The sequence below is a fragment of the Thamnophis elegans genome, chromosome 13 (assembly GCF_009769535.1).
Source record: "Thamnophis elegans isolate rThaEle1 chromosome 13, rThaEle1.pri, whole genome shotgun sequence".
Lineage (NCBI taxonomy): Eukaryota > Metazoa > Chordata > Lepidosauria > Squamata > Colubridae > Thamnophis > Thamnophis elegans.
The window spans coordinates 1,378,641-1,396,333 of NC_045553.1; the positions used below are offsets into that span (position 1 = coordinate 1,378,641).

Below are 17,693 nucleotides of genomic sequence, written 5' to 3' on the forward strand. Positions count from 1 at the left end.
TGATTTAAATCAAGTCAATTTAAATCACCCTTTAAAAAATCATCATTTAAAGATCAACTGTCATCTTTCTCTGCAGAGGGTCCTCCTCTGACCCGCTGTGAACTCAGCAACAGTGCCACTACAGTAGAATAAACAGCCACCTCGTTCTACACCACAGCTCCATTTCATGCTGAATGAACTAAATTATGAATGTATCTCAAATTTAAAAAACTATCCATAGACAGATTTTTACTCCCAAAGCATTTTATTAAAATAAATCTGATTCAAATAAAAATAAACCTGATTCAAATAAAAATAAACCTGATTCAAGTAAAAATAAACCTGATTCAAGTAAAAATAAACCTGATTCAAGTAAATATAAACCTGATTCAAGTAAAAACAAACCTGATTCAAGTAAAAATAAACCTGATTCAAATAAAAATAAACCTGATTCAAGTAAAAACAAACCTGATTCAAGTAAAAACAAACCTGATTCAAGTAAAAATAAACCTGATTCAAATAAAAATAAACCTGATTCAAGTAAAAATAAACCTGATTCAAGTAAAAATAAACCTGATTCAAGTAAAAATAAACCTGATTCAAATAAAAACAAACCTGATTCAAGTAAAAACAAACTTGATTCAAGTAAAAACAAACCTGATTCAAGTAAAAATAAACCTGATTCAAGTAAAAATAAACCTGATTCAAGTAAAAATAAACCTGATTCAAATAAAAATAAACCTGATTCAAGTAAAAATAAACCTGATTCAAATAAAAACAAAACCGATTTTTTAAAAAAAACCATCCATTTTTATCCTCTCTGAATGCCACTAAGCTCACCCCAAATGGGAGGTGACCCCTCACCTGACTTTCTCCATGGGTTTTTTGAAGAGCGATTCAATGGCCGAAGGATCCGCCAGGAAGAGCAGACACTGGAGCGCTCGGCTTCGGTGGGCGAAGGTCAGCTGGTTGACACCTATGGGCTGAAATAAGGGGAGACGATATGACTTTCGGGGTTTCATGAAAGCTCGGCTGGCTGGGGTATTCTGGGAATTGAGGTCCACCCCTCTTAAAATGGCTACGGTGGAGAAACACTGAATTATACACATATGGTCACACATTGTTCCCGACTCTTAAGGGGCGGTTCTCATCGCCGTTCCAAAGCCGAAGAGCCAGCGCTGTCCGAAGACGTCTCCGTGGGTCATGTGGCCGGCATGACTCAACGCCGAAGGCGCACGGAACGCTCTTCCCTTCCCACCAAAGGTGGTTTTCTATTTTTCTACTTGCATTTTTCACCTGCTTTCGAACTGCTAGGTTAGCAGAAGCTGGGACGAGTCACGGGAGCTCACTCCATTACGCGAGCGCTAGGGATTCGAACCGCCGAACTTCCAGCCTTTCTGATCGGCAAGCTCAGCGTCTTAGCCCCTGAGCCACCCGACTGAATTATAGCATAGGAATTAATTATAATATATAGGGACTTACGGAGGTGGCAGAAACGGCACATTCATAAAGAATCCTTAACTGGTTCTCCACTGGATAAGCTTGGAGGAGGTATATGACTCTGCGGAAACAGAAATCAACACTTTCTTTTCCCAACAACCTTGCTGATCGTTTTTTTGCAACTGTCATAAATATGAATTTGGGATGGCTGCAACAGTGTGAAAAAGACATTTTCTTTCCTCCCCCCCATTCCGTTGTAACTTTGGTCACAAAGCAAACCTGTTGTAAGTCAAGGATTCTCTGTGCTTTTTTACCCAGCTGCATTCTAAAAAGATTGGGAATTTGCAGGCTCCGTGCTACCAATTACACTGTTTGAAGGGAAACACACACGGGCAAACACAAACACACAACCTTGGGCTAGCCAGCCATCACTTACCTCTTCAAGTCATCCTCCTCTTGAACGTTTTCCAAACCCTCCGAGGCCTCCTTTTAAAATAAAACAAGAAAAACCCTCAAGACCCTCTGATTTTTGGGAAGCTGAATTCTGATAACGAAGCCAATTGAATGAAGGATGTTTTTCCTTGGAAGACTTCCTGTAACTGGCAAAGTTAGGAAGCCAGAAAGAGGAACAAGTGTACTTTGCTTTAGAATAGAATGACAGAGTTGGAAGGGACCTTGGAGGTCTTCTAGTCCAACCCCCTGCTTAGGCACGAAACCCTACACCACTTCAGACAAATGGCTATCCAACATCTTCTTAAAGACTTCCAGTGTTGGAGCATTCACAACTTCTGGAGGCAACTTCTGTTCCACTGATTAATTGTTGTAACTGTCAGGAAATTTCTCCTTAGTTCTAAGTTGCTTCTCTCCTTGATTAATTTCCACCCATTGCTTCTTGTTCTGCCCTCAGTTGCCTTGGAGAATAGCTTTCTCTATGCCGGGCCAAAATTCTCTCCCCGAGAGAATTTGTACGTATGTTTGCTCATCCAGTTTTAGCTTTGCTGCATGTTAGAATGCTTTTTCAAGGATTTATTCATTTTGCTGGAGTTTGGGATTTAATGTTTTTGAGCAACTCTTGCTATTGGGTAGATGAAAAGCGGCGTCATTACTGGACAGGTGGTGTCGTTTCCTGCCTGGGTGTGAGCTACAGAATGAAACTAGATGCCCTTGAATAAAATATTATAAATATAATTTATATCTCAGAGGACCTCTCATGGGCCACGAAGGCTAAGATGCTTATGAAGAAGGCAAAGAAGAGGCTGTACTTCCTGAGAATGTTCAGGAAGATAAATCTATCTCAGCATCTACTTCTGTCCTATGATCACAGCACCATCGAGAGCGTCCTGACATACGGCATTCTTGTATGGTATGGGAGCAGCTCTGCGGTGGACGAAAAAGCTCTACGGCGAAACATTAAAACTGCCCAGAATATCACTGGGCTCCAGCTACCAGCCCTGAATGACATCTTCGCATCTCTCTATTTGAGGAAGTTGCATAAAGTTCTCGTAGACTCTTCCCACCCTGCTTACAATCTTTTTTAGACTGTTGCCTTCTGGCAGAAGATAACAGAACAATTAAAACTCGGACCGTGCGTCTTCTGAATAGCTTTTATCCCAGAGCTATCATTGCACTCAACAATGAACTAAGGGGCCACCATTGTGTGGATATTTGGGGGGTTTAGGGGTGGGTGAATTTTTTGGTGTTTGGGGATTGTTATGTGTTGTGACCCAGCAGGTGCCGTTGGAGCTGCCACCAGACTCCGACAGTGAGGGGCCCTATGAGTCGGCTCTGGGGGAGGTGGAGGACCCTGGACAGAGTTCCGACTCCGAGCAGGGCGCAGAGAGGCTGGTTGGCCACCAGGAGGCGCCTGAGCCTTGGACCAGTGGGGAGGAGACAAGGGAGAGTGAGCCCGACGCCAGTGGTGAGTTGTTCCTGGATGCATGCCATCGAAGAGCTACTAGGCGTCAGGAACAATTACGCAATTACAGGAGGTAATTGCACTCAGCTGGTGGTCATTAGGCTCCTCTCCAGACTATAAAAAAGCTACTTGTGCACACGCCCCTCTTTGCAGAAGTCAACGCAGGATTGAATGTCGGAGGACATTACTGTGAGCTTGGCAGGCTGGATTGCTGCCAGGGCTTATCTGTGTTTATTGCTGCCTGAGTTTGTCTGATTTGCTGCCAAGGTCCTTATCTGTTTGTTCTGCTTGGCTTTCAGCCACCGAGGTTTTGGTGTCTTGCTATTAAAGTACATTCCAGTTAAGCTTGTCTCGGCATTCGTTACTGGACAGAGGAGGGGGTCAGAACAGTTATGTGTGTTGGGTCTCTGGGTGTTACATGAATTTCATTGTATGTGTACACTGTGTATATACATACAGTGACAATAAAGTAAAGTAAAAGCATGTTTGTCTGAAAAGGTGCTAGCAGGCTCCAGAAGTCTGCCAGGATGGGCTGATGGGCATGTTTAGCAAAGGGGAGATCTTCTCAGCAGCTGCTAATCCTGAAGGCCAGAAGGAACGGTCCGTGGTGCCACCTCTCAACACCTGGATAGCCAGGCAGAAGAGGCCGAACTTACACCTGTCGGGAGGGCGTTCGGACACAGCCATCTCTCCAGCAGGTGGTCCCAGGTTCTCTTCAAGTCCAGATCGTTAATTTGTGCTATTTCTCTAGCAGCAGCATGGATATCTACACAGAGAGAAAAGGACGTTTGTGAAGGACAACATCTTCCTTTGGGTCAGACCTGTCTCAACTTAGAATAAGAGAGTTGGAAGGGACCTTGGAGGTCTTCTAGTCCAACCCCCTGCTTAGGCAGGAAACCCTGCACCACTTCAGACAAATGGTTATCCAACATCTTCTTAAAGACTTCCAGTGTTGGAGCATTCACAACTTCTGGAGGCAACTTCTGTTCCACTGGTTCATTGTTCTGACTGTCAGGAAATTCCTCCTCTGTTCTAAGTTGCTTCTCTCCTTGATTAGTTTCCACCCATTGCTTCTTGTCCTACCCTCAGGTTCTTTGGAGAATAGCTTGACTCCCTCTTCTTTGGGGCAACCCCTGAGATATTGGAAGACTGCTATCATGTCTCCCCTGGTCCTTCTTTTCATTAAACTAGACACACCCAGTTCCTGCAACCGTTCCTCATATGTTTTAGCCTCCAGTCCCCTAATCCTCTTTGTTGCTCTTCTCTGCACTCTTTAGAATAGAATAGAATAGCAGAGTTGGAAGGGACCTCGGAGGTCTTCTAGTCCAACCCCCTGCCTAGGCAGGAAACCCTACACCACTTCAGACAAATGGTTATCCAACATCTTCTTAAAGACTTCCAGTGTTAGAGCATTCACAACTTCTGGAGACAATTTCTGTTCCACTGATTAATTGTTCTCACTGTCAGGAAATTTCTCCTCAGTTCTAAGTTGCTTCTCTCCTTGATTAGTTTCCACTCATTGCCTTTTGTCCTACCTTCAGGTGCCTTGGAGAATAGCTTGATTCCCTCTTCTTTGGGGAACCTCCTGAGATATTGGAAGGCTGCTATCCTGTCTCCCCTCGTCCTTCTTTCTATTAAACTAGACATTCCCAGTTCCTGCAACCGTTCTTCGTATGTTTTGGCCTCCAGTCCCCTAATCCTCTTTGTTGCTCTTGAGCCTCCAAGTGACAAGGATCCTTCACTCCCATTCGGGCGAGAAAGGCAAAGTTTACTAGAAGTCAAGTGAGTAATTCACTTCTAGTAAACTTTACCTTTCTCACCCAAATGGGAGTGAAGGATCCTTGTCACTTGGAGGCCCAAGTTGAGGCGAGGCCTGACTCTTCGCTCACTTCTACCCTACGACGCCCGAAGGCCGTTCTTACCAAGAGGCCAAGTGCGCGCTCACCCGGATAGTCTCTCCCTGTCGGGTTTTGGATTCTCTCAGCGACGCTGCTGTGCTGGTAAAGCTGGATGGTCAGACTGGTGGGTTTGCCCAGGAGCTTCTGATGGTCCTCCGTGTTCAGTTTCTGGGCTGCCAAAACGGCTTCGGTGGCCGCCTTCTTATGCTGCCCCTGCAGCTTCTTCAGGTGCGCCTGGGCCTTCTCACGAGACTCCTCCTTCGAACAGAAGAGAACAGGGAAATAGAAGGGAATAGAAATAGAAGGGAATAGAGAGAGAAGGAAATGGAATGAAACAGAACAGAGCAGAACAAGGAAAGAAGGAAGGAGAATAGAATGGAATGAAATAGAATAGGAATGGAATAGAACAGAACAGAACAAGGAAAGAAGGAAGGAGAATAGAATGGAATGAAATAGAATAGGAATGGAATAGAATAGAACAGAACAAGGAAAGAAGGAAGGAGAATAGAATAGAATAGATAGAATTGAATTGAATAGAATAAAGAAAGAAGGAAGGAGAATAGAATGGAATGGAATAGAATAGGAATGGAATAGAACAGAACAGAACAGAACAAGGAAAGGAGAATTGAATAGAATGAAATAGAATAGGAATGGAATAGAATAGAACAGAACAGAACAAGAAAAGAAGGAAGGAGAATAGAATAGATAGAATTGAATAGGAATGGAATAGAACAGAACAGAACAAGGAAAGGAGAATAGAATAGAATGAAATAGAATAGGAATGGAATAGAATAGAACAGAACAAGAAAAGAAGGAAGGAGAATAGAATAGATAGAATAGAATAGAACAGAATAAAGAAAGAAGGAAGAATAGAATAGAATGAAATAGAATAGGAATAGAATAGAACAGAACAAAGAAAGAAGGAGAATAGAATAGAATAGATAGAATTGAATAGAATAGAACAGAATAAATAAAGAAGGAAGGAGAATAGAATACAATGAAATAGAATAGGAATGAAATAGAACAGAACAAGGAAAGAAGGGAGGAGAATAGAGCTGTTTTTAAACATGGAAAAGTTTCTCGGTTACCGTGACTCTTGGATTCTTCGCCCATTGTTTTGCTAAGCCAAGGCATATTTTCAGAGTCTGCACCTTGGAGGGCCCTGGAGGTTAAAGCAGAGAAAAGAACCACATTCATAAAAGTCCACCGTCGTCTCTCTGGGCTTCAGCGTCCAGCTTCTCCAGACAAGGCAGATGACACAGAAAACCGACACGGCAAGACTCGAGATCTGCTATGGACAATGAAGTTGGCTTTCCAAGGCTCTTTAGTGGAGAGGGGAGATCTCGTGGGAAGGCGGAAGGTGATTTTGGTTTGGCTCCTCCTGCTCAGGAATTCCTGCCAATCGTAGGTTGTTTAGTAAAGAGGAAACCGTGGCTTAACCCAGTTTTAAAAGGTAAAAGCTTCCCTGTCCATTCATGTCCAGTTTTAAGGGATGGTGCTTATCTCCATTTCCTGGCTGAAGGTGCCAGTGTTGTCTGAACACGCTTCCATCGTCACGTGACTATATGCCGAGGCGCACCAAAGTGATACCTATTTGTTCTGACCCCCCTTCTTCGCTCGTTCACAGACGACAGTCAGACAGACTTAAAAGGAAATAACTTTATCAATCCTGGCTCACGCTGGCTGCGAGCCCAAAATAAACATAAATAAAGTCTCTGGCAAAAAGGTTACGCAGCAGAATGCAAAAACAAAGAGCTATTACAGCAAAACCAGGTTTACAGAAAGAAAGCAAATCACTTATCCAAGTGCCTCTCACAAACAAACCACGACCGATGAATGACGAACCACTAACAAACGAATGAACGTTGACTTCTGCAACCAGGGCGTGGCACCATCAGTCCTTTTATCTCCAGAAGACGACACTAACGAGCCCCAGCTGCATTGTTATTCCTGCATCCCGACTCAACTCACAGCAAACTTCTGCTGAGTCACAACACCTATTTATCTACTTGCTGCAACATGCTTTCGAACTGCTTGTTGTGGCCTGCTGGCAGCAGAGTCAGACAGTGAGGAGGGTTGGGGAGGAACCTGGGCCAGTCCTGGAGTCTGGGGAAGGCTCGTACGAGGGCTATGCATCGGAGGCAGAGAGGGGGCCTGGGCCGTCTGGGAGTTATGTGCTGCCTCCGGACCAGCAGTGAGGCAGAGGAACAGGCTCCCCCCGTTCCCAGTGCGTGCATGCGCAGAGCTGCCAGAAGGCACGAACAGTTAAAACAAGGGACGACTCGGGAGTAAGGCTTGGAGGTGATTGGCCCCTCCCATAGGACATAAAGGAGGAGCGAAGGCACGGGAGCCTTCGCAGGAAGCAACTTGGTTCATGCTGGTCAGTTTACCTTCTGAAAATACGTTTGGGCTCTGTGTGGCCTTGCCAAGCTAATTGCCAATTAAGTCTTCGGCAGCCTTTCAAGGAAGATAAAGGCGGGTGCTTATCAGCCTTATCCCGAAGGACTTTGGCAGACTACCGTAGGACTCTTTTACAACTATTTAAGACTCATGACGGGCTGTGAGTGGACATAATTCATAGCCTTTGGAAATAAAAAGAGGATTTTTGGGACTAAGCGTGTGCTTTTTACTGTCTCAGGAAGCCTAGGTTAGAACCCTGCTAGAGAGGAAGGAGCTGGAGCAAGGAACAGGAGCTCACGCCATCAAGCGGTGCTTGGGTTTCGAACCACCAACGTTCCGGTCGACAAGCCCAGCACCTTAACTGCTTAGCCACTCTTAAACCAGCATCTCTCTGGAACTAACCTGTCGGGAGCTCTTGAGCTATCTGGTGGGCTAAAGCTGTGGCCCATTCCGGGTTCGTGATCGACATTAAGTAAGACTGGACAGCCTGCATGGTCTCCTCCGTTCTCTGGTCCACCGGGCACAAATGACCCCCTGCTGTGGTCGCGGCTAACAGCTTTGGCTTCAGCGCTTCTTGGAAAATGTGGCTCACGGCAGAGAGGTGGAGGTTATCCAAGGAAACCTGGACCAAAATAAAGAGAGCACCTGAAACTCGCACCTGTACGCAGGGCTTGCCCCAAACAGGTGACCTTCCTCTGCAACCGAGGTTTTTCAGCAAACTTTGTTTGATTACCTTTCGGTGGTGGATTTTAGTCCTGGTCTCGTCTGGAAAGTTTGAGCCAAAGGAAGATTTGAATAGAATAGAAGAACAGAGTTGGAAGGGACCTTGGAGGTCTTCCAGTCCAACCCCCTGCCTAGGCAGGAAACCCTACACCGTTTCAGACAAATGGTTTATCCAACATCTTCTTAAAAACTTCCAGTGTTGGAGCATTCACAACTTCTGGAGGCAAGTTGTTCCTCTGGTTAATTGTTCTAACTATCAGGAAATTTCTCCTTAGTTTTAAGTTGCTTCTCTCCTTGATTAGTTTCCACCCATTGCTTCTTGTTCTACACTCAGGTGCTTTGGAGAATAGCTTGACTCCCTCTTCTTTGGAGCAGCCCCTGAGATATTGGAAGGCTGCTGTCATGTCTCCCCTAGTCCTTCTTTTCATTAAACTAGACATCCCCAGTTCCTGCAACTGTTCTTCATGTGTTTTAGCCTCCAGACCCCTAATCCTCTTTGTTGCTCTTCTCTGCACTCTTTAGAATAGAATAGAATAAGAGAGTTGGAAGGGACCTTGGAGGTCTTCTAGTCCAACTCCCTGCCTAGGCAGGAAACCCTACACCGCTTCAGACAAATGGTTTATCCAACATCTTCTTAAAAACTTCCAGTGTTGGAGCAATCACAACTTCTGGAGGCAAGTTGTTCCTCTGGTTAAATATTCTATCAGGAAATTTCTCCTTAGTTCTAAGTTGCTTCTCTCCTTGATTAGTTTCCACCCATTGCTTCTTGTTCTACACTCAGGTGCCTTGGAGAATAGTTTGACTCCCTCTTCTTTGGAGCAGCCTCTGAGATATCGGAAGGCTGCTATCCTGTCTCCCCTAGTCCTTCTTTTCATTAAACTAGACACACCCAGTTCCTGCAACCGTTCTTCATGTGTTTGAGCCTCCAGTCCCCTAATCCTCTTTGTTGATCTTCTCTGCACTCTTTCTAGAGTCTCCACATCTTTTTCTACATCCTGGCGACCAAAACTGAATGCCGTATTCCAAGTGTGGCCTTACCAAGGCCTTATAAAGTGGTATTAACACTTTCAGATTTTTCCTGCTAAGTTTCTTCAACCAAATCCTTCAATCAAAAGCCTCTTTCTCTGACCCTTCCATGGAAGCTTTTGCCTTTCCTCCTTTGGGGACTTAAAAAGAAGAACAGAAGATGGATCTTGTTACCTTCATGACTTTGCATATCAAAAGCAGTGTCGGGAAGGATTCCTGATTGATTTCTGCACCTGTGGGGTGGGGGGAGAGAAATCAGCCATAATTGGGGGGGAAGAAGCGAGGACTCCAAATGCAGCTCTTAAATCCGAAGGTGCATTTTTTTAAAAAAAAATCCCTTTATGAATAAGTTTTCTTTTTTTTTTTTTAAACAAGACGCGGACTCACGAATGATTTTCCAGAAGCACTGCGAAGTTTTAAAGAACATCAGATGGAAAGGCAGCCGGGTGTGAGCAGGAGGCGAGAGGCAAAATCCCTGTTCAAAGAGGAATTGCTGTTCCAGTTCCCCAGGAGGGGACATTCTCTTGTAGGATTTCAAGTGGGTTAGGAGCATGTTGGCCTGGGAGGAAGAGAGGAAAACAATGTTGAATTCCTTCCCTGGTTTTTTTATTTTTATTTTAAGAAGCTGTAGGGACACAATATAAGCCACTGAATAACATTACACTCAATAGTTACACAGCCAGTGTAGTGTTTCTAAAGGAACACACAAGACCAGGGTTCTTGGGACGAAACATGGCTTTCAGATGTTGGCAGGTTGGTAAACCAGATCCAGAAAAGGAAAAAAATAATAATGTGAATATACGGAATTGGCTGCAAATGTCGAATAGAATTTGAACAGATATTCAGATATTGGCAGGTTGGTAAACCAGATCTAGAAAAGGAAAAAAAAAATGTGAATATACAGAATTGGCTGCAAATGTTGAATAGAATTTGAACAGATATTCAGATATTGGCAGGTTGGTAAACCAGATCCAGAAAAGGGGAAAAAAAAGTGAATATACGGAATTGGCTGCAAATGTCGAATAGAATTTGAACAGATATTCAGATATTGGCAGGTTGGTAAACCAGATCCAGAAAATGAAAAAAAAATGTGAATATAAGGAATTGGCTGCAAATATCGAACAGAATTTGAACAGGAAATGTTTATCCTGGGGATAATTAGGGTGAAGTATAATAGAAAGTTAAAATACTTGATGCTACATATAATAATGTCGGCCAGGATTGCTTTTGAGCAATATTGGAAGAAAGATTGCATTCCGCCAGAGGGATGAGTCATTCAAAAAATATTTGATTGTGCAGAAATGGACAAACTCACATTTAGAGTGAAAGGGAAAGGATGATTCAGAATACTATGCGGCCTGGGAGAAATGTTATGAATGGATAGACAATAGAAATAAGGAATGGAAATGATCACAGGGTGAGGACGCTTGGAAATAGAAGGTATATAATGCGTATATACAAATATTGATTCTAGTTGTATGAATAATGCCACAGGTGTGTCAAATATGTGATAGAGGCGTGTAAAGAGAAAAATGTGCAATGAAAATAAATATTTTTTTTAAAAAGAGAAGGAAGGAAAGGGAGAAGGAAGGAGAGGGAGGGGGGGAGGAGAGAGAAAGAAAGGAGAAGAGAAGGAGATAAGGAAAGGAAGGAGATGGGAATCAGAGAGGGAGGGAGGGAAGGAAGGATTGATTTAAGGGAGAGGGAAGGAAGAAAGAATTTAAGAGAGAGGGAGGGAGGAAGGAAACCAAAAATTTATGAAGATTGACTATAGCAGTGTTTCTCAACCTTGGCCACTTGAAGATGTCCGGACTTCAACTCGCATTCGCTGGCTGGGGAATTCTGGGAGTTGAAGTCCAGACATCTTCAAGTGGCCAAGGTTGAGAAACACTGGACTATAGCAATTGGTTCTGGAAAGCTGATTCTGCTCCTTATCATGCCATAGATTAAGGGAGTGTCTGATTCAGCCTTCAGGTCATTTCACTGTGGAATTTAACCCTTAACCCTCCAGGCCCCCCCCCACCCCATTTTTGCTCGGGGAATGCCTCCAGCGCTTTTTGCCCCAAAATGCATCTTCCTGACTCCCACCTCCGTGTTTCTCCACCTTGGGACCTTGAGGAAAGGTGGACTTCCAACTCCCGGAATTCCCCAGCCAGTCCTGGGGATTGCAAACCTTTGCCCCCCCCCTTTTCTTACCCGGGTCAGTGGGAAGCCTGTGGCTTGACCTCCGGCTCTTTCGATCACCGTCAAAAGGCTTTCGATGACTTCGTAGTTGTACGGATCCACCTGTTTCGCCCAATCGAAAAGCAAAGGAGAGGGATCAGTAGTTTTGCGATTAGAGAGAGCCTCTCTCAAGCAGCTTTCCGCACAACTGGTGTGTGTGTGTGTGTGTGTGTGTGTGTGTATCCTCTCTCCCATCCCTATCAGCATCCCCAATCCTCAAATATATCCTGCCCAGTGGTAAAATCTAATTCATTTTTTGCCCACGCGGTTGTGGGCGTGGCTTGGAGGGTGTCATGTGACTGGGTGGGCATGGCCAACCTTTCCGAGCCGAGGTGGCGCAGTGGTTAGGGTGCAGTACTGCAGGCCATTTCAGCTGATTGCTATCTGCAGTTCGGCGGTTCTAATCTCACCGGCTCAGGGTTGACTCAGCCTTCCATCCTTCCGAGGTGGGTGAAATGAGGACCCAGACTGTGGGGGCGATACGCTGACTCTGTAAACCGCTTAGAGAGAGCTGAAAGCCCTATGAAGCGGTATATAAGTCTAACTGCTATTGCTATTGCTATTCCCCACTTTTTAAAGCATTTTTTCCCTACCTATTCGCTTTAAAAAGTGAAAAATAAGATTCCGACGATTGCGTGGCTCACAGCTGAGTGTCACAGAACCCACCCACCCCCATCACCACTTTTAAAAGCTTTTTTTTTACTAACAGTTTGGGCGAATCGGTCAGAACCAGTCGGATTCCCCCCCCCCCTCCCCTGACCCCGCGTTTCCCCTCCTTGGCCTTTATCAGCCTTCGGTGTTAACCGGTTCTGGATAACAATGATTGGGAAATTTAAAACCCCGGCTCAGATCAAACCAGGAAGGCCCTTCCCTGCAAAACAAGGTGACGTTACTTTGTGGAGCATGGCGCTGAGGCTGGTCACCAGGCCTGTGGTGCTGCTGAGCAGCGGGATGGTCTCAAGCGCTCTGGCCACCGCCTGGACGTGACGCTCCTTCCCGGCGCCCGGCTGCAAGTCTCCTTGATCCCAGCTGGCGTCCTGGAGCTGGGTTTCAATGTAGAGCTGCAGGGCGGCCTCCGTGTCTAGGTGGAAGGTTCTGGAAAGCAGAGTAGATCAAGAGGGAGAAAGGGTTTGGAATGGAGAAAAGGGAAGGGAAGAAGGAAAGGAGGGAGGGTGGGTGGGAAGAAAGGAAGAAAAGGAAAAAGAAAGAAAGGGAGGGAGGGAAGTAAATAAGAGGGGAAGGAGATGGGAATCAGGGAGAGAAGGAAGGAAGGTGCGAATCAGGGAGGAAGGAAGGAAGGAAGGAAGGTGGGAATCAGGGAGGGAGGACGTAAGGGTGATGGGAATCAGGGAGGAAGGAAAGGAAGGTGGGAATCAGGGAGAGAAGGAAAGAAGGAAGGTGGGAATCAGGGAGGAAGGAAAGAAGGAAAGGAAGGAAGGAAGATGGGAATCAGGGAGAAAGGAAGGAAGGTGGGAATCAGGGAGGAAGGAAGGAAAGGAAGGAAGGTGGGAATCAGGGAGGAAGGATGGAAAGAAAGGAAGGAAGGTGGGAATCGGGGAGGAAGGATGGAAGGAAAGGAAGGAAGGTGGCAATTGGAGGAAGGAAGGAAGGGTGATGGGAATCAGGGAGGAAGGAAGGAAGGAAGGTGGGAATCGGAGAGGAAGGATGGAAGGAAAGGAAGGTGGGAATCAGGGAGGAAGGATGGAAGGAAGGGCCAAACCTCCCCAACTAAATCAAATATTTGGTGAAATGCGATGATTTCTGTATAGGTAAGGTCAGGAAATGTGCCACGTATAATTCCAGATTTTTCTTCGTTGTCTAAATCCGGTTTAAATGTCTGGTCTTCAACCTACCGAATGAAAGGGCATTTTTCTTGCTCCCTTACCTGCAGAATTTCAGGAGGAGGCTGGTGTCTGCATTTGGGTGTTGAACCAGGGTCCTTAGAAGCTCCTTCTTCCTTACCGATGGCATCCTGAATACACTCTGGAAAGAGATCTTTCCCAGAAAACACCCGTGTCAGCATTCGGTTTAGCCCAAAAAAACCCTCCTGTTTTCTAACCTATAATTCCAGGTCTCCAATTCTTGATGCAGGGATCAATTGTCACCTGACCTTCACCTTTGCCTCCCCTATTTCTTTGGGGCAACCAAAAACAGCTGCACGTAAAGCAGTTTCTGCAAAACCCGGGAATGGGGGGGGGGGAGGACAGGACACATAAGTGGCTAGAATTACACCGTAAGCTTTTATTCCAAACCTGTTCTGACCGAGGCTTCCTGGGTCAGTAAAAAGCACCCGCTTAGTCCCCCCAAAACCCTCTTTTTATTTCAAAGGCTGGGAATCGTGTTCATTCGCAGCCCGTGATGAGTCACAAAAAGTTTGTAAAGAGTCCGACAGAAGTCTGCCAAAGTCTTTCGGGATAAGGCTGATAAGCACCCACTTTTATCTTTCCCGAAACGCTGCCAAATTTGGAAATTAGCTTTCCGCACACAGAGCAGAGTTAAAACGGAACTTCAGAGTTTAAACCGACCAGAACGAACAAAATTGCTTCCTGCAAAGGCTCAAGTGCCTTTCCTCCTCCTTTATGTCTTACGGGAGGGGCCATTCACCTCCAAGCCTTACTCTCAAGTACTCCCTTTTGACTTAACTGTTCTTGCCTTCTGGCAGCTCTGCGCATGCGTGCACTGGGAAACAGGCTCCCCCTGTTCCTCTGCCTCGCTGATGTCCGACACTGGAGGCTCCGGAAGCAGCACATAACTTCCAGACGGCCCTGGCCTCCTCTCTGCCTCCAACGCAGAGCCCTCGTCGTAACCTTCCCCAGACTGGCCCGTGTCCCTCCCCAATCTCCTCACCGTCCGATTCCGCTGCCAGCTTTGCAGGCCGCCGGTGGACCCCGACAAAACCTGAATATTTTGGCAAAGGGACTCACCCCAAGCTTTCCCAGCGTGATGCCCCACTCGGCATCGACGACCAAGTCCTCAAAAGCTGCTTTCTCCTGGGGGTCTTCATAGTGAAGAGCTAGTTGGGTTCCCACAATAGCCACAGCCTGGGGAGGGGGAGGAGAAACGGTATGGGTGGGCTGAGGAGGGGCCCAGCAGCTGCGAAGTCCTGCCCTCTGCATCTTTTTTCCGAACGAGCTTCACGGCTTACCAAGATCTTCTTGTAGTTCTGCGACATTTGGTTGACGATGTCCCAGAGTTTTTGGAAAATCACGGCTCTGGGTAAGAGGGTGCAGTAGCCAAAGGCCAGCTGATGATCCACGCAGTGGCTGTTGAACATCTGTGGAAAAAAGACACCCCCCCTCCCCTGATTAACTGAAACAATCCCCCCCAAACTTGCTCGCTCGTTCCTCCAACGGGCACCAGGTACGGTTCTGTTCTAGGCTTCCTTCTCTCCCCAGGAATTCTGCCAGAGACCTCGTTGCCAAAGGCAGAGAAAGGCCAAACTTAGCAGAGAGTCAAACAGAACTTTCCAAAGCTTGAACCGACCAGATGAACGAATTGCTTCCTGCAAAAGCTGACCTCCCATTCGCTCCCCTTTTACGTCTTATGGGAGGGGCCAATCATCTCCAAGCCTCACTCCCTGTTTTCTTAATGGTTCTTGCCTTCTGGCAGCCTCGCACACTGGGAACAGGCTCCTGCTGTTCTTCTGCCCCACTGATGTCTGACTCTGAAGGCAGCTGATAACTGTCGGACGTCCCTGGCCCCCTCTCTGCCTCCGACATAGAGCCCTCCTCCGAGCCTTCCCCAGACTCCAGGACTGGCCCAGGTTCCTCCCCAACCCTCCTCACTCTCCGAATCTGCCGCCGGCTCTGCTGGGGTGCCACAATAGCAGTTAGACTTATATACCGCTTCATAGGGCTTTCAGCCCTCTCTAAGCGGTTTTACAGAGTCAGCATATCGCCCCCAACAACAATCTGGGTCCTCATTTCACCCACCTCGGAAGGATGGAAGGCTGAGTCAACCTTGAGCCGGTGGGATTAGAACGGCCGAACTGCAGATAACAGCTAGCTGAAGTGGCCTTGCAGTACTGCACCCTAACCACTGCGCCACCTCGGCACAACAGGCACAACACACTTACCTTGTGCAACAAAGCTGTCACGATGCTCTGGATGAGCGAGATGGAATTCTGCATCACTGCCAGGAGGAACATGCGAACTTCCTCTAGCATCTTCTGGTCGTGCAGCTGACAGGGGGCACAAAATGAGGACCAGAACACAGACTTTTTTTTCCCCCAAAAAAAACCTTATATCCCACCTTTTTTATTTTGACAAGTTGCGTTAAGGCGGCAAACAGGCGCCACACACACCTCCCGCCTCGCTGTTTGGCTTGCAAATGACATCCCTGCGAGGTGGGCTGGGCTGCGAGGGAGGGGCTGGCCCAAAGTCCCCCAGCTGGCTTTCGTAGGGAAAAAAAGGTGGGACTAGAACTCCCAGGCTCCTGGGAAATTGGCTCAAAGCCGCCCCGACGGCTCCCTAAAGCCGGACTAGAACTCTCCATCTCCCGCTTTCTCGCCCCAAACTGCCCTCCTGACCTTTTTACTCAGAGTGATATCCATGTTGTTGGAGGTCATGTGCTGAAAGAGGGATCCGAAGGCGTTGGAGATGAGGCCGAAAGCCAGCTCGTACTGGCTGCCTTCCTGGAGGCTGCCGAGCAGAGAGAAGATGGCATTCTTGCACAGACGCAGGCGGTTTCTTCCTGCAGCAGAAAAACAAATAAAATAAATAAATAAATAAAGGGCTGGCAGGGGGATTCTGGGAGTTCAAGTCCACCTCTCTTAAAAGCTGCAGAGATGCTCTGCCGTTGAGCGTTTTGTTTCCAGCCGCAGAAACATTCAAGCTTTCGGAAAGGGGAACGCAAAGCAGCAAACTCCCAACCTTCCCGTTTTTTTTATCTCGCGCATCTTTTACTCCAACCCCGACGGGATTATATGAGACGGCTGTACGTAACCTCGGAGTACCTTGTTTGAACGAGCAATAGGCCAGGCTGGCAGATTCCAGAGGAGGGGAAGCCGTCCATTCTGCAAGAGGAGAGGATTTTTTTTAACTGGTCACCCAAGGCCTCACACGTGCTGGAGATCTTTCGCAGCAGGAGCCCTCAAACTAAGGCCCCGGGGGCCGGATACGGCCCGCCGAAGGCATTAATCCAGCCAGCGTGGCACGAGGCTGCCCCGCCCACATCCCCCCACCTACCTGCCAGCCCCCACCCACCTTCTGGAGACCTCAAGAGGCCAAAGACAGATCGTCCCTCTGGAACGATCTCCCCGTGGAGATTCGTACCCTCACCACCCTCCAGACCTTCCGCACAGCCCTCAGAATCTGGCTATCCCGTCAGGCCTGGGGCTAAGACTGTAACCCGCCCGAATGGTATGAATGTTGTGTTTTTTAATTATGTATTGTCTTATATGTTAAAAAGTTTGTCTCCCCCTCCCCCTTGAGTTGTAAGCCGCCCTGAGTCCCCCCAGGGAAAAGGGCGGCATATAAATAAACTTCAAACTCAAACTCAAACTGTTTTGGGGCGGCAGAGCAGTTCTGAAGGCCCCAGCCTCCAGAGAGAGAGAGAGAGGAGAGAGAGAGAGAGAGGGAGGAGAGAGAGAGGGGGGGGGAGAGAGAGAGGGAGGATAGAGGGAGGATAGAGAGAGGGAGGATAGAGAGAGGAGAGGGAGAAGAGAGAGGAGAGAGAGGGAGGAGAGAGAGAAAGAGAGGAGAGAGAGAGAGAGAGAGAAGAGAGGGAGAGAGAGGGAGGAGAGAGAGGGAGAGAGAGGAGAGGGAGAAGAGAGAGGAGGGAGGAGAGAGAGAAGAGAGAGAGAGAGGGAGGGAGAGGGAGGAAAGAGAGAAGAGAGGGAGGAGAGAGAGAAGAGAGAGAGATGGATGGAGGGAGTGAGGGGGAGTGAGAGAGAGACAAACAGAAGTCCCTCACAACCCCCCCTCCAAAAAAAGCAGCCACATCCCTTCACTGACCTGAACTTCCACCCTCAGGAGCACAACAAAGTTTAATTTGTGTGTATCATTTGATAGACTACTATATTGGCCACGCGCAAACAAGTCCCATGACCACCTAGCCACGCCCACCCAGCCATGTGACCACTCAGAGGC

The 17,693-nt window shown here is 47.1% G+C and overlaps 1 protein-coding gene across 1 annotated transcript in view; it reads right to left on the reverse strand.

Annotated features, from left to right (window-relative positions):
* KNTC1 (kinetochore associated 1) overlaps positions 1-17,693 on the reverse strand; it is a 62,794-nt gene that overhangs the window by 7,795 nt on the left and 37,306 nt on the right. The window contains exons 38-54 of the mRNA XM_032228817.1: positions 16,559-16,618; positions 16,133-16,296; positions 15,680-15,784; positions 14,750-14,878; positions 14,529-14,645; positions 13,490-13,599; positions 12,498-12,699; positions 11,578-11,667; positions 9,769-9,940; positions 9,556-9,614; positions 8,035-8,254; positions 6,321-6,394; positions 5,280-5,490; positions 3,991-4,100; positions 1,856-1,905; positions 1,462-1,540; positions 844-962 (exon numbers count right to left, since the gene is read on the reverse strand). Coding sequence (XP_032084708.1) covers positions 844-962; positions 1,462-1,540; positions 1,856-1,905; positions 3,991-4,100; positions 5,280-5,490; positions 6,321-6,394; positions 8,035-8,254; positions 9,556-9,614; positions 9,769-9,940; positions 11,578-11,667; positions 12,498-12,699; positions 13,490-13,599; positions 14,529-14,645; positions 14,750-14,878; positions 15,680-15,784; positions 16,133-16,296; positions 16,559-16,618 — 2,071 coding nt within the window. The remainder of the gene's footprint in view (positions 1-843; positions 963-1,461; positions 1,541-1,855; positions 1,906-3,990; positions 4,101-5,279; positions 5,491-6,320; positions 6,395-8,034; positions 8,255-9,555; positions 9,615-9,768; positions 9,941-11,577; positions 11,668-12,497; positions 12,700-13,489; positions 13,600-14,528; positions 14,646-14,749; positions 14,879-15,679; positions 15,785-16,132; positions 16,297-16,558; positions 16,619-17,693) is intronic.